Source organism: Ascaphus truei, chromosome 6, assembly GCF_040206685.1.
Source record: "Ascaphus truei isolate aAscTru1 chromosome 6, aAscTru1.hap1, whole genome shotgun sequence".
Taxonomy (NCBI): domain Eukaryota; kingdom Metazoa; phylum Chordata; class Amphibia; order Anura; family Ascaphidae; genus Ascaphus; species Ascaphus truei.
Window position 1 is genome coordinate 131,137,694 of NC_134488.1, and position 12,753 is coordinate 131,150,446.

A 12,753-nucleotide genomic window follows, 5' to 3' on the forward strand; every position below is an offset into this window, starting at 1 on the left:
ACTGACACACGCAGCCACTGACACACACAGCCACTGATACACACACACAGCCACTGATACACACGCAGCCACACAGAGACACTGCTACACACACACACAGACACTGATACACACACACACACACACACACACACACTGATACACACACAGAGACACTGCTACACACACACACACACACAGCCACTGACACACACACACACAGATACACACACACCCAGACACTGATACACACACACAGACACTGATAAACACACACACACACACACACTGATACACACATACACACACACACTGATACACACACAGACACTGATACACACACAGACACTGATACACACACTGATACTGATACACACACACACACTGATATACACACATACAGAGACACTGATATACACACACACACAGACACTAATACACACACACTGATATACACAAACACACTGATATAAACACAGACACTGATACACACACTGATACTGATACACACACATACAGAGACACTGATATACACACACACACACACACTGATATACACACACACACTGATATACACACACATACAGAGACACTGATATACACACACACACACACAGACACTGATACACACACACAGACACTGATACACACACACACACACACACACACACACACACACACACAGATACACATACACAGACACACTGATACACACACACACACAGCCACTGATACACACACACACACACACACACCCACTGATACACACACACTCCCCTATACGCACACAGACACAAACAGTGAATTACAGGCAACAACGAATGTGAGTGACTGGAGGGGGGACAGGTACTGGGTGGGTGGGTGGGAGGGGGGGGACAGGGATTAGGTGGGTGGGAGCGGGGGGACAGGGACTGGGTGGGTGGGAGCGGGGGGACAGGGACTGGGTGGGTGGGAGACAGGGTCACTTGGGTGGGAGACAGTTACTGGGTGGGTGTGTGGGAGACTGTGGGTGAGTGACTGGGTGGGTGGGTGGGAGACGGTGGGTGGGAGAGAGTGACTGGGTGACAGTGGGTGGGTGACAGTGACTGGGTGGGGTGACTTACCTTGCCGCCGGACGCTTTCCCCTGCTGCCCCCGATATCCCCTGCTGCCCGGGACGGGAGGTGGGCTTGGGGGCACGGGAGGTGGGCTCGGGAGGGGGTGCCACGGGAGGTGAGCTCTGGAAGCTGGCCGCGGGGGGAAGCGGGCCGCAGTAGGAGTTTGTACTTCCCCTCTCCGTCCCACATAACGTGTGGGCCGCAGAGGAGCTGGTACTTCCTCCCCCGTCCCACGTGGGGAATCGCCGCCATTTTTTTTTAACTTGAGCGGGCGGGGGAGGGGGACGGGAGGGGAGGACGGGAGACACCGCGCGGCCAGCCTAGCTGCGACCCGGCAATTTTGGTTCCGTGGCCCGGTGCCGGGTCGCGACCCACCATTTGGGAAACGCTGCTTTAAGGGATTTGGATGATCCTTACATTGGGTTGAACCAAAGGGGATTGAAGATTGTCTCTCGGTATTCTGGAGATTACTTATTGGCTGTATCATTTTTATTTTATTTTATATTTGTTTTTCATCTCTAATTAGTAACTTGGGGTAAGCGCCAGGTTTTTTGTTCTTTACCAAGTAGGAGACTGACAACATTGCACGTCCAACACGCGTTTCCCTCCAGCTATGGAGCTTCGTCAAATTTGTCCCTAACGAAGCTCCATAGCCGGAGGGAAACGCGCGTTGGACGTGCAATGTTGCCAGTCTCCTACTTGGAGCTCTTTTAATGTAGTGTTTGTAGTCTCCTGTTTCAGCTTATACAGTTCACGACAAGACTCTATTATAGCTTAGTGCCACTCTGTTAGGGAGGTCTGCTGTTATCTCTCTACCTAGTTATGGACATACCTTGCAGCTCCTTTGCTGTGAATTTATTTTGCTGCTCTGTTAGCTGTTCCATGAGTGTCAGTTATTGACTTTACACTCATGGTGCCAACACCCCTTATTCTGGATGTAATTTGATATACTATTGGGGTCTTTGATTATACTAGGTGGAGCTCCAACTAATTCTACTGTTATACTGTTCTCCTCACTGCTTTTCATATATTTTTCATCATCTGTTCTGTTAGCTGATACAGAGGTTTTTTTTTTACCCTGACTAATAGTACTCTGAGTCCCTCATACCCTACCATATTCCATTGGGTAATAGGGTTTATTCTCCATCATAATTATTAGGTGACCCAGGCGCTAAGTATTGTTGATTTAATTCTCTTTTAATTACGTTACACACTCCTTTGGTAATATATGTTTTAAGTTTATTATTAAAAGGTATATTTTAACTCCAGTGTGCAGTATAGTGAATTCTTTTAGGAGTACAACCATTTGTACTCCTTTGTTTTTTCTGATTCACGTTTCAGCTCACAGTCTGCACCTACTTTACAATTATCAATATATATTTGTGTATATTTTTCCTCAGGCTATCATCCCCAAACTAATGGGCAGGCTGAACGCATGAACCAGTCCCTTGAACAGTATTTGCGTGTTTTTCTTCAGATTCTCAGGATAATTGGGCAGAGTTACTTCCTTGAGAAGAATTTGCGATTAACTCTCACAAGAATGAGTCCACTCAAGAATCACCGTTTTTTGTAAACTACGTATTTCATCCTACCTGCCTTCCCATGCATTCTTCCAAATCCGGAGTTCCTGCAGCTGATGAGAGGGTATCCACCTTACAGGGGTCATGAGGATTCAAACAGTTTTACAGGATTTCGTTCTAAGACAGAAGAGACAAGCAGATAGGCTTCGGCAGAAGGCCCATAAGTTTGTACCTGGAGAGAAGGTCTGGCTTTCTTCTAAAAATATCAAACTGAAGGCTCCAACCCCTAAACTGTCTTCCAGGTTTCTGGGTCCTTTCTCTATTCTGAGACAAATTAATCCTGTGGCCTATCAGCTCCGCTTGCCTCCCTCTATGAAAATGTCATCCGTCTTCCATGTTTCACTCTTCAAACCGTTAATCCGAGGCACACGATTCGCTCATCCTTCACTTCGGCCTCCCCCCCCATTGTACCAGGACAACAGGAGTTCGAAATCCAGTCCATCAATGACTCTCGCATCTCCAGGGGCAAACTACAATTTTTGGTCCGCTGGAAAGGATACGGACCTCAGGATCGTTCTAGGGTCTCTCATGCGGATCTTCACGCCTCGTTTTTACTCAAACGATTCCACCAAAAAATTCCCCTCAGACCTTGGATGGTTCGTCCGGAGTCCGACCCTCGAGGGGGGGGGGGTACTGTAAGGATCCGCGCTGTTGGTATCTCCGCTTCCAGCGCCTCCTTACCTTGTCTCCATGCCGCTCGGGCTTCCCGGCGGCGTGCCTCACTCCTCACAGTCCCCCCCACGGCTGCTCCCGCAGTTTTGGGGCATGCGCGGACCCAGGCTTCTATGTACTGGCGCCGGGCGCCTGACCCCGCCCCCTCAGACGCAGCACGCGCATCATACGCTTCCCTGCCCCTGCTCTATCAGGTCCACCCCCCATGCCCTTCTCCCCTATCAGGTCCTTCCTCTGGCCGCTTCCCGCTCCTCCCCTTTCTCTGATAGGTCCCAGACCCCTATTTAGTCTCCCCTCACCATTACCTCCTTGCTCTGCATAGCTTCTGTACCTTGGTGCTGTCTGCTCTTGCCTGGCTCTCTTATCTTTCAGTCTCTGTTCCTGTCCCTGGATATTCTGCTGACCTCCCTGGATTTTGACCCCTGGCTTTGGACTTCGACCACGCTGCCCTCTGGAACCCCTTGGACTTGGCTTTGGACTCTCTACCTTGCAGAATTCTGTATCCCCTGGACACGGCTCACGGATCCCTACTACGTTGCTCTCTCTGCTCCACGACCCAGGCTTACGGACACTCTACTACGCTGCTCTCTCAACTCCTTGACCATTGGCTTTCGGACTTTACCATTCTACGCTGGAGTTGGCAAGTACTGTACCCTTTCTATTTTTGTTACCTGGACCATCTACGCTACTTCCACACTCCGGCCGTGCCCCCGTTTGCTGCTAGGTGTGTGGTATTTCTCCTATCCACCTCAGGCCTGGGGTCTCGTCTGGCTTGTGGGCAGGCAGAGCGTTACACTTCTTTTCTGTGGATCTTTATTCAGCATAGGTGTGCAGACAGCATACAGCATGATATCACAGGCATGGTGTAATCTCTGCCTCTCTGCTCATGGCAGCTTGAATTCCCCCCTCCTTGCCCAGGTGGGGCAAGAGGGGGAGACCTCTTCTTGGCTTCTTATCTCTCTCAGCTCTCTCTCTAGACTAACTCACACTAACTGAATTTGGGAATGTCTCAATTTGAATATCCTCAGGGAGTGTCTCTAGCTTTGAATCATTACAACTCAAAGCTGGATACCGATTGGCTCACACACACACATCAGGGGGTGTTCCAACCCATATCCACCCTTTGGATTAACACATTCAAATGTTGCTCAGGCCTGCCCATGAATATTGCTACATACTCTGAGCTGAAATGCAAAACAGGCCAACTGAAGGAATTAACCTTTCCACTGCCTGTTCTAACAGGACTGACAGAGGAAAGGCCCAGAAGAATACATAGCTGCCGAAGGCCAGGCTATACAATAAACTAATTTATCACATTATCACAATAAACTAAATTCTCCCCGTTTTACTACTTTGTAATCAATAATCTCAGTGGGATCTTTCTCTTCTTTGCATTTCATGAACTTTCTCCCTAGATCTATTCCCCAGTCAATATCTTTGCTGTATATGATCGCAATAAGAATAGTAGATGTTTTATCTGAAGTGACACAAAGTCAGTAGAAATAGAGATGAGAAGGATTTCCTTGTCCCGTGTCCCAAGTGTATTAAAGCTGAGTGCAGCAGGGAAGTTACTAACTCCATACTTACACTCCACAATGATATTCACTGCTCTGTTGATTTCTGCATATGCGTTCCATGCTGAGCACCTGTATGTATCAGCCTCACTGGGTGTTATGTTTCGCAGCAGCAGCAGCAATCTTTTTCCAGACACAGAGCTGGCAAAGATTTCATTTCCTTTCATCCAGGATATATTAGACTGTGGGCTACTATCCATTGAGCAACTCAGATTCAGGGAGTCACCCTCCTTAACAGTCACAGGTTTGAACAGTTTTTTGCCAGTGAGTGGGAGATCTCCTAAAAACAAATTGAAAACAAAGAAGCAGGCTGTGTAAGGAATACTAATGAGCAAAAGAAAAGTGACAGAGGTCACAGCAGTCCCCTATTAGTTGCACTCTGGCAAAATGATGGGCTACCTAACTTATTTGAAGGAAACACATGGAGAGTGATGTGTTATAGTACAGCTAATCCCTAAAAGTGTCACGTTAAAGACACATCAATTTAACTAATCTTATCAAATTTGTGCATTCCTGAATATATCTGCCGCTGAGTCAATAGTATCACTCAACAATAAAGGTTGACAGACCCATGTACAGATCTATAACACGCAGAACGGTTAAATACTGAAAAGATATAGGTATCCTCAGTAGGTCCCAGATAGTAAAAGATAATTAGAGGATACAATATCCACTAAAAGACTAATGTCTAAACAGTAATAAATGTTCAAATGAATAATGTGTAGTATAATCCAACTAAAAAGACCATATATATACACAGAAATGTCTAGTAGCCAAAATTATAATAGTGACATCCACAAATAAAATAAAAAACTTTAATTAACCAAATTATCGCCAAGAAACAAGTGACATGAATATAAACGATGTGTACAACATTAAAATACCCCTGTAGGGGGAGCGGGTAGGAGAAGGGTAACAACAATACGTATAGGGAAAAACTTGATATATGATGGTATATATAATATAATAATATAGTAATATCCCTAATGCGGCTACCAAATAGCTAAATCGCCCTGCTGGTAAGATCAACAGTTGGCACAGTAGGTAAAGGAGCATGTATCAGTAACTACATATAGACAACATGTAGCAGATGGTATACTGATAAGTCTGAAATGGGGGAGCATAAGTGGCCACAACTCACAGCCAATGTATAATGATGTGCCTAAGAAATCAGCAACATCAATGGCAAGCAAATAGATATAGACAGACAAGCTGTATACAACCGTGCTCCTAATATTCCTAAGGCCTGGGACATAGTAGGATCAGTCTTGCTGACCCGTGCTGAGGCGCGCTCACGCTCAGCACTGAGCCCGAGAGCGGCTTTAGCAGGGGCTCGCGCACGCTTGTGGAAGCGTGTGTCTTAAACTTTAGATTTGGCGCTCGCCGGAGCGCAGGGCCGGTCACGTGAGCGGTTAGCCCAATGAGGGCTCCGTAACGTCACTGGGCCAGACACGCCCACGGACAGCGCGCGCTCTAAGGCCAGGGAAAGCACCGCTTTCCCTGAGCCTCAGCGCACCTCCATACGGGCAAAGTGTCTATGTCCGAGGCTTATGGCTGCGGTCCCACTAACTACTACAGTGCACGCCACGGCGTGCGCTGTGCGATCAAGCCCCGCCCCCCCAGGTCCTCCGGTCCCAGTTCCTACCTTGTCGCGCACCTTTCTCCAGTGGCGCGCGACAGGTTTTCAGGCAGGCAGGAGATTTGAGATTGGCATTTGCCACGGAGGCGTGGCCACGCCCCCCCCGGCGTTTCAGCCATTGAGGGCGAACCAGCTGCGGGACATCATGGCCACGCCCCGCAAACCTACCGCCACGCCCCCTCCCGTCGCAAATGTTCTCTCTCCCCTCAGACCGCAGATCGCGGTGTAGCGCTGTACACGCGCCGCCCCCCCCCCCGCCGGGCGCGCGTGCCACAGTGCTGACTGGGGACTTAGCCTAATGCTGCAACCGATCTGTAGTATGTCCCAGCAGGACTTGAGGCCCCCAGGCTAGTCTGGACATCCTCACACCATGAGGGACAAGGCAGGAACACACCATCCCAAGGCTTGGACTGAAACTCTCCAGAAAGGGAGGGCCCCTATCTTTTATATCTGGGGAGGGGTTAATCCCTCAGCCCCAGTATCTGGGCAGGACTAGATGACTCAAAAGCATCACACCACTATACATGTGACCCAGTTAGTATCCTACCAGGCAGACATGGCCTGTAACTGAAACAAAGTAACGCGGGATGAGGCTCACATGCTAGGCCACGTGAGAGGGAATTAACCCTAGCACTGCCTGCTGTTACCAGGATTTATAGTACTAGTGCAGAAATCTATATAGCCAGGGGCTACATGGCTACATTCTTCCCCTGGTGAAATAACCTCATCGCCCCGAATGTGGCAACATTATATAAACCCCATACCATCAAAATTTATATAATAGAAAATATAATGTGCATGGTACAAACATATACAGTAACAATCACTTTGATAATAGGTCCCTTCCCTAGGAAGAACCAACATAGCAGCATATTATACCTGTGAGCACAGGCACTCAATAATAGTGAGCCGGATCTGGCTTCGTAATTAGTTTGCCGGTATGGTCAGGCATGGTTACTGAGTAGCAGGGCTTCTTCCCATTCTCACTAATATACTTCACCCTGTCCATATAGATTTTTCTGCTGACGTGCCACACCTTGAGCAAATAGCCACCCTGTAAGCAGTATAATGGGCCTTGCTGCGGCATTTGTGTGCCATGTACTCTAATACTGCATTCCTGACCCATTCTTCCCTATGCTCCTCTACCTCCCTCATTAAGGGTTCTGAAAAGTAGGGATAGTCATAACCGTGGGACTTTATGAATCTTTCAATTATCACCTGGTCAGCTCGGCTATTTTTAATAAGATTTTGATCACATGCCTGCCTTGGCAATACCCAGAATAACGGTTCCTCATGGGAATCTTCAAATATGGCTTCCTCCAAACCTGGAGAGGATTCAAGCCCCATCTCACAATCCTTACTGTGGTTACGCATTATTTCTGCCTTTTGCTTTGGGGTATATTCTCCTTCCTCCCACAAAAGGGGTCCGGTCCATGTGTGGATCATACCCCCGAAACATAGGATCCCATCATTTCCTCAAATGCATCCCCCACAGTAGATTTACACACATCATCAGCACATACAGTTGTATTGACACATTTGGGATTTACTGACATTATGGGCTTGCATTCCCCACTTATTCCCGGGAACACAGTTCTGGGCACCTGGGTTGTATAAGGGGTATTACCACTAGATTGGGCCGGCACTACAATGTTCCGCTTTGTTGTAGAAGCAGCCTCATCCGTCACTGGAGCAAGTAAAGCATCCTGGCTCTCAACCTTAACGGCTGAAACATAGGTTTGTCCCAGTCTTACAGTTACCTTAGAGCGACCTCGGCCGATTGCCACAAGCAGCTTTGCTATGTCTTCCTTAGGCTGCACTTCTAGTGCCAGTGACGGCGACGCGACAGGCAGGCGACGGTCGCTGTAAAATCAAATAGAGATGACTTCCAGCGATCGCGACCAATCCGTTGCTCTGTCGTGCTGTCGCGTGGTGCTTACTATAAGCGCACGCGACGGCGGCAATGCATTTGGTTTGCCGTGATGTTGCGTCTCTGTCGCCGGCACTATAAGCGCGCCTTACTAGGTGGTGAACGTCCTGGATCTAGAGCCTCCATGTCTGCTTCCACTGCCGCAAGCGCTCTGGACATTAAGTGCCTGGCACCGCAGCAGGAGCGGATTGGCCTCAGCATCGCTCAACACCAAAGACAAGTCGGTCTCTGGAACCACCAGCAATAAACAGTTGACGTCGGGAGCAGGAACGGTGGAAGTACCGGCCGGTACCTCTGTAGCCGTTGCTCCACGCCGCTCTGCCATCCAGAAGCAGGTATCACTGTCTCTCCGCGAGGATCCTCCGCAAGCCGCAGACTCCTCTCAATCGGGACTGGTCAGCAGGGATGGCGTAGATGAAGGTTGCCGCGACTTCTCCATGCAATGACAGGCATCCTGGAAGAAGCGGGCTTGCTCCTGCACCATCAAGGAGAAGAAGGACTGGGCATCTCCAACCCTGGCCGGTGTGGAGACAGGTTGTCCAACTTTGGTTCACAGGGCAGAGCAGTACACACACACTTGGGAGAAAGGAGGCTCTCTTTCCGGGTGTCAGGTCCTAATGATTCCGCTCCTGAGTCAGAACTCACATAGTAGTGCTCCCTGCAATTATTGATGACCGAAGCTCTTTGATCAGGGAGGAAAAGATCATATATTATCTCCATATAGTCTCTCTCTGTGTCCGTAGAGGAATTCTCCACCAGTGTCTTTAACTTACGGACCAATGCATAGAGGCTCTGTACTTCCTCTAGTCGCAGTGTAGAAACAGGCTGATCACAGGCCTTCAGCACCAGCTGATGGTAGGGCATATCACATAGCCCACAGCGGGATGTGACATTCAGCTCTCCTCCTGGTTGGTCACACAGTAGGCACAGGAGCTGTAGGAAGTCTTGGCCATTGATTTGAAGCAGCACGAGCCCTGGCAGCTCGAGTGCCAGCATTAGTACAAACAGGTTTATTGCAGAAACAGCAGACACATACAGTATCCATAGTCTCTCTCTTGCAAGAGAGGTGCACCATCTCGACCCTACTTAACCCAGCGATAGATAGCTTGCTTTTGGACTAGGGTCAGAGCCTTGCTCGCAGAACCCCTAGTATGGACTGCCTTCAACCCCAGCCCATGGTTAGTACAGATCTTGAACATAAATGGAACTTAACTGGAACATAACTAGAACAGCTGACAAATAACACTTCAATCTCTGCATGACTCCCAGCACAGGGGTATCATCCTGTCCCTAAGCATGGTAGGACTAGGCTCCCCATGGGCTTGAGGCCCCCAGGCTAGTCTGGACATCCTCCGCCCATGAGGCGCAAGGCAGGAACACACCAGCCCAAGGCTTGGACTGTAACTCTCCAGAAAGGGAGGGCCCCTGCCTTTTATACCTGGGATGGGGTTAATCCCTCAGCTCCAGTATCTGAACAGGACTAGATGACTCAAAAGCATCACACCACTATACATGTGACCCAGTTAGTATCCTACCAGGCAGACATGGCCTGTAACTGAATCAAAGTAACTTACGCGGGATAAGGCTCACATGCTAGGCCATGTGAAAGGGAATTAACCCTAGCACTGCTGTCACGGGAGACCAGGCAACTTACACCTTTATAATGGGATCATTCATTGAGCAAGACCAAGAAGTAAAACAAATTCTAATTTATTCCATTGAAACAGACGTACACACAGTGCGTTACAACACCTTTACTGGGGGATCTGGGTTAAAAAAACTAACCTTTGCTAACTCAGATAGTCCTTAAAACAAAGTCTTTAGGTTACCAGGATGTACTCGCAAAAGACCTGGAACTCAATTTGGCATGACATACCAGACACCACCGCTGTATCCGCTCCAGAGCTGCTGAAATCCCTTGACCGGGAGATAGTAACAAATGCCCTGGCACTCTTTTGGGCTTGAAGCTCCAGCCGCGACCACTACATTCTATTCTGAGAACTTGTCCTTGGAAAGCTGGACTTAGAAAATTTATTGACTTGAAAATCTCTGAAGCCGGACGCTGCTATTTCTCACCGAGTATCTTTTGGTGTTTTCAAATTTGCTGCTGCTCTCTTAGCGCTTAGAATCTGAGGTCTGGAATGGCTGCTGGGTTTCTTATAGTATTTCAGATTAATTTATGAAATACTATAGCCAATCCAAACGTGGGAATTTTAGAACCAGCCAATCAGCTGCTTGTCAGTCTTCCAAAGCTGGGCAGTGGGTTCTTCTGAATGGAATAAGGGTATGCGTGAGTTTGCCACCATAGCCACTTTTTATTTAGAATCCATCCGCGGGGCTAGGTGCCTCTACGTCTAGGGAGGTGACTACTTGCCGGAATGGCTTGTATTCATCCCAGAACGCGGATTCTCCACCCAACCATTCTCTAATGACTTTCACACATCTGGGGTAAGTGTGGCTTTCAAGTCCAGACCTAGCCCAGACCTGCTGGCACTAACTTGGTAGCCATTTGGTCTCTTAGGTTCCCGGACTTGAAAATTCCCTGCTCATATTACAGTGCACAAAGCATTATACATTTTAAACATACTCGTTTAATAAAATATACTTTGATACTGTGGTAGAAAGGGGGGGGGGGGTGATAGACAGCACTCTGACACAATGACTCAGCAAGGTTGCAGGGTGCACGGAACAGGAAGGGACCCTAATACCCTTCAGAAGTACTAACAATCCAAAAAATAGTACCAGCACTCTCTGTCTCACAGCTACAGATATAAGCGAATACCAGTGTAGGGCAAATGAATAATTTAATGACACTAATAATAAACTGAAAATATAGCAACAATAGCCAATACGCCAATGCAAGAATAAATATCACCATAGAGGAAATGAAAATATAGGGGGTAGAGGGGAAAGAAGGAGAAGGAGAAGGGGGAAAAAACACAAAAGAAAAGCAAAAAATCACAAAAATGGACCTCTTCATCTGGCCCATTCCCCCTGGTCCCAAAGGGTCCCAGAGGTACTTCCCTAAGCCTTCCCTCCCCACTGTCAAATGATGTGGGATCATTTGACAGTGGGGAGGGAAGGCTTAGGGAAGTACCTCTGGGACCCTTTGGGACCAGGGGGAATGGGCCAGATGAAGAGGTCACCCCTCGAAACGTCGCCCCCCTAGTTTGCTTTCCTTTTTCCATTTTTGTGATTTTTTGCTTTTCTTTTGTGTTTTTTTCCCCTTCTCCTTCTTTCCCCTCTACCCCCTATATTTTCATTTCCTCTATGGTGATATTTATTCTTGCATTGGCGTATTGGCTATTGTTGCTATATTTTCAGTTTATTATTAGTGTCATTAAATTATTCATTTGCCCTACACTGGTATTCGCTTATATCTGTAGCTGTGAGACAGAGAGTGCTGGTACTATTTTTTGGATTGTTAATACTTTGATACTGTGTCTTGCTAAAAATGTCTAAGTCCTTCTTTGGTGTCAGCGATAGAATCAGAATGTATATTCTCTATTCTCACTAGCCATATCCCGCACTGCAAAAACCTGACTTAACATTTTTACACAAAATAAACCTCACAGCTTTATCCTATAGCTGGAGTACACCCTGAACCCCTATACCAGGATCAGGGTGACTTGGGCATGAACTGGGCATCCCCCTTTATTCTAGGGACCCCTATACCATTCTGGGGATACCTTGATCCCCTTTTACCTTTCTGGTCTGTGCTGAAGCAGGGACTCCTGGCGGTGAGCAGCAAGAACGTTTTCAGGGTAGGATTTTGACCACATGCTTCCATGTATCCGAGAATCTTACCTAATTCTCGGATACACTTTTGGGGTATCCAGTAACTCTGGAACCACGCTACATAGCGACAATCTGTAAGGATTTTCTCCGCAAAACCCACCCTGAAACTCGTAGCCTACCAATCTCTGCTTGCTAGCACTCCTGGAAAGGCAAAAACATAAAACTTCTTTATTGTCCCATATTTTACATGCAGGCACAGCAGTACATATACAACAGTCAGGTCCAAGAGCTGACACCAGGACCCCAAAACATGGATCAGGGGCAACCAAGTGGGCTTGACCTTTATTAGTGAGCCTGGTTACCCCTTCACAGTTTCAACTGCCTGCTGCCACTGGGACTTATAGTACTAGTGCAGAAATATATATAGCCAGGGGCAACATGGCCACACAAACAAAATCATGTAACCCAAAGTACTCATCATACACTGGCGACACACTTTATTCGAGCTCGGCTAGTCCCACGAATTCGGGTATACCCGGGTGTAT

At 47.8% G+C, this 12,753-nt stretch overlaps 1 protein-coding gene across 17 annotated transcripts in view; it reads right to left on the bottom strand.

The window, feature by feature from the left end:
• LOC142497911 (sialic acid-binding Ig-like lectin 16) overlaps window positions 1-12,753 on the bottom strand; it is a 226,293-nt gene that overhangs the window by 177,412 nt on the left and 36,128 nt on the right. For 15 of the 17 annotated variants that reach the window (XM_075606354.1, XM_075606351.1, XM_075606346.1 and 12 more), the window contains one exon: window positions 4,915-5,181. The exons of the other annotated variants lie outside the window; for them this stretch is intronic. In XM_075606354.1, the coding sequence (XP_075462469.1) occupies window positions 4,915-5,181 (267 nt within the window). The remainder of the gene's footprint in view (window positions 1-4,914; window positions 5,182-12,753) is intronic. 17 annotated transcript variants of the gene reach the window in all.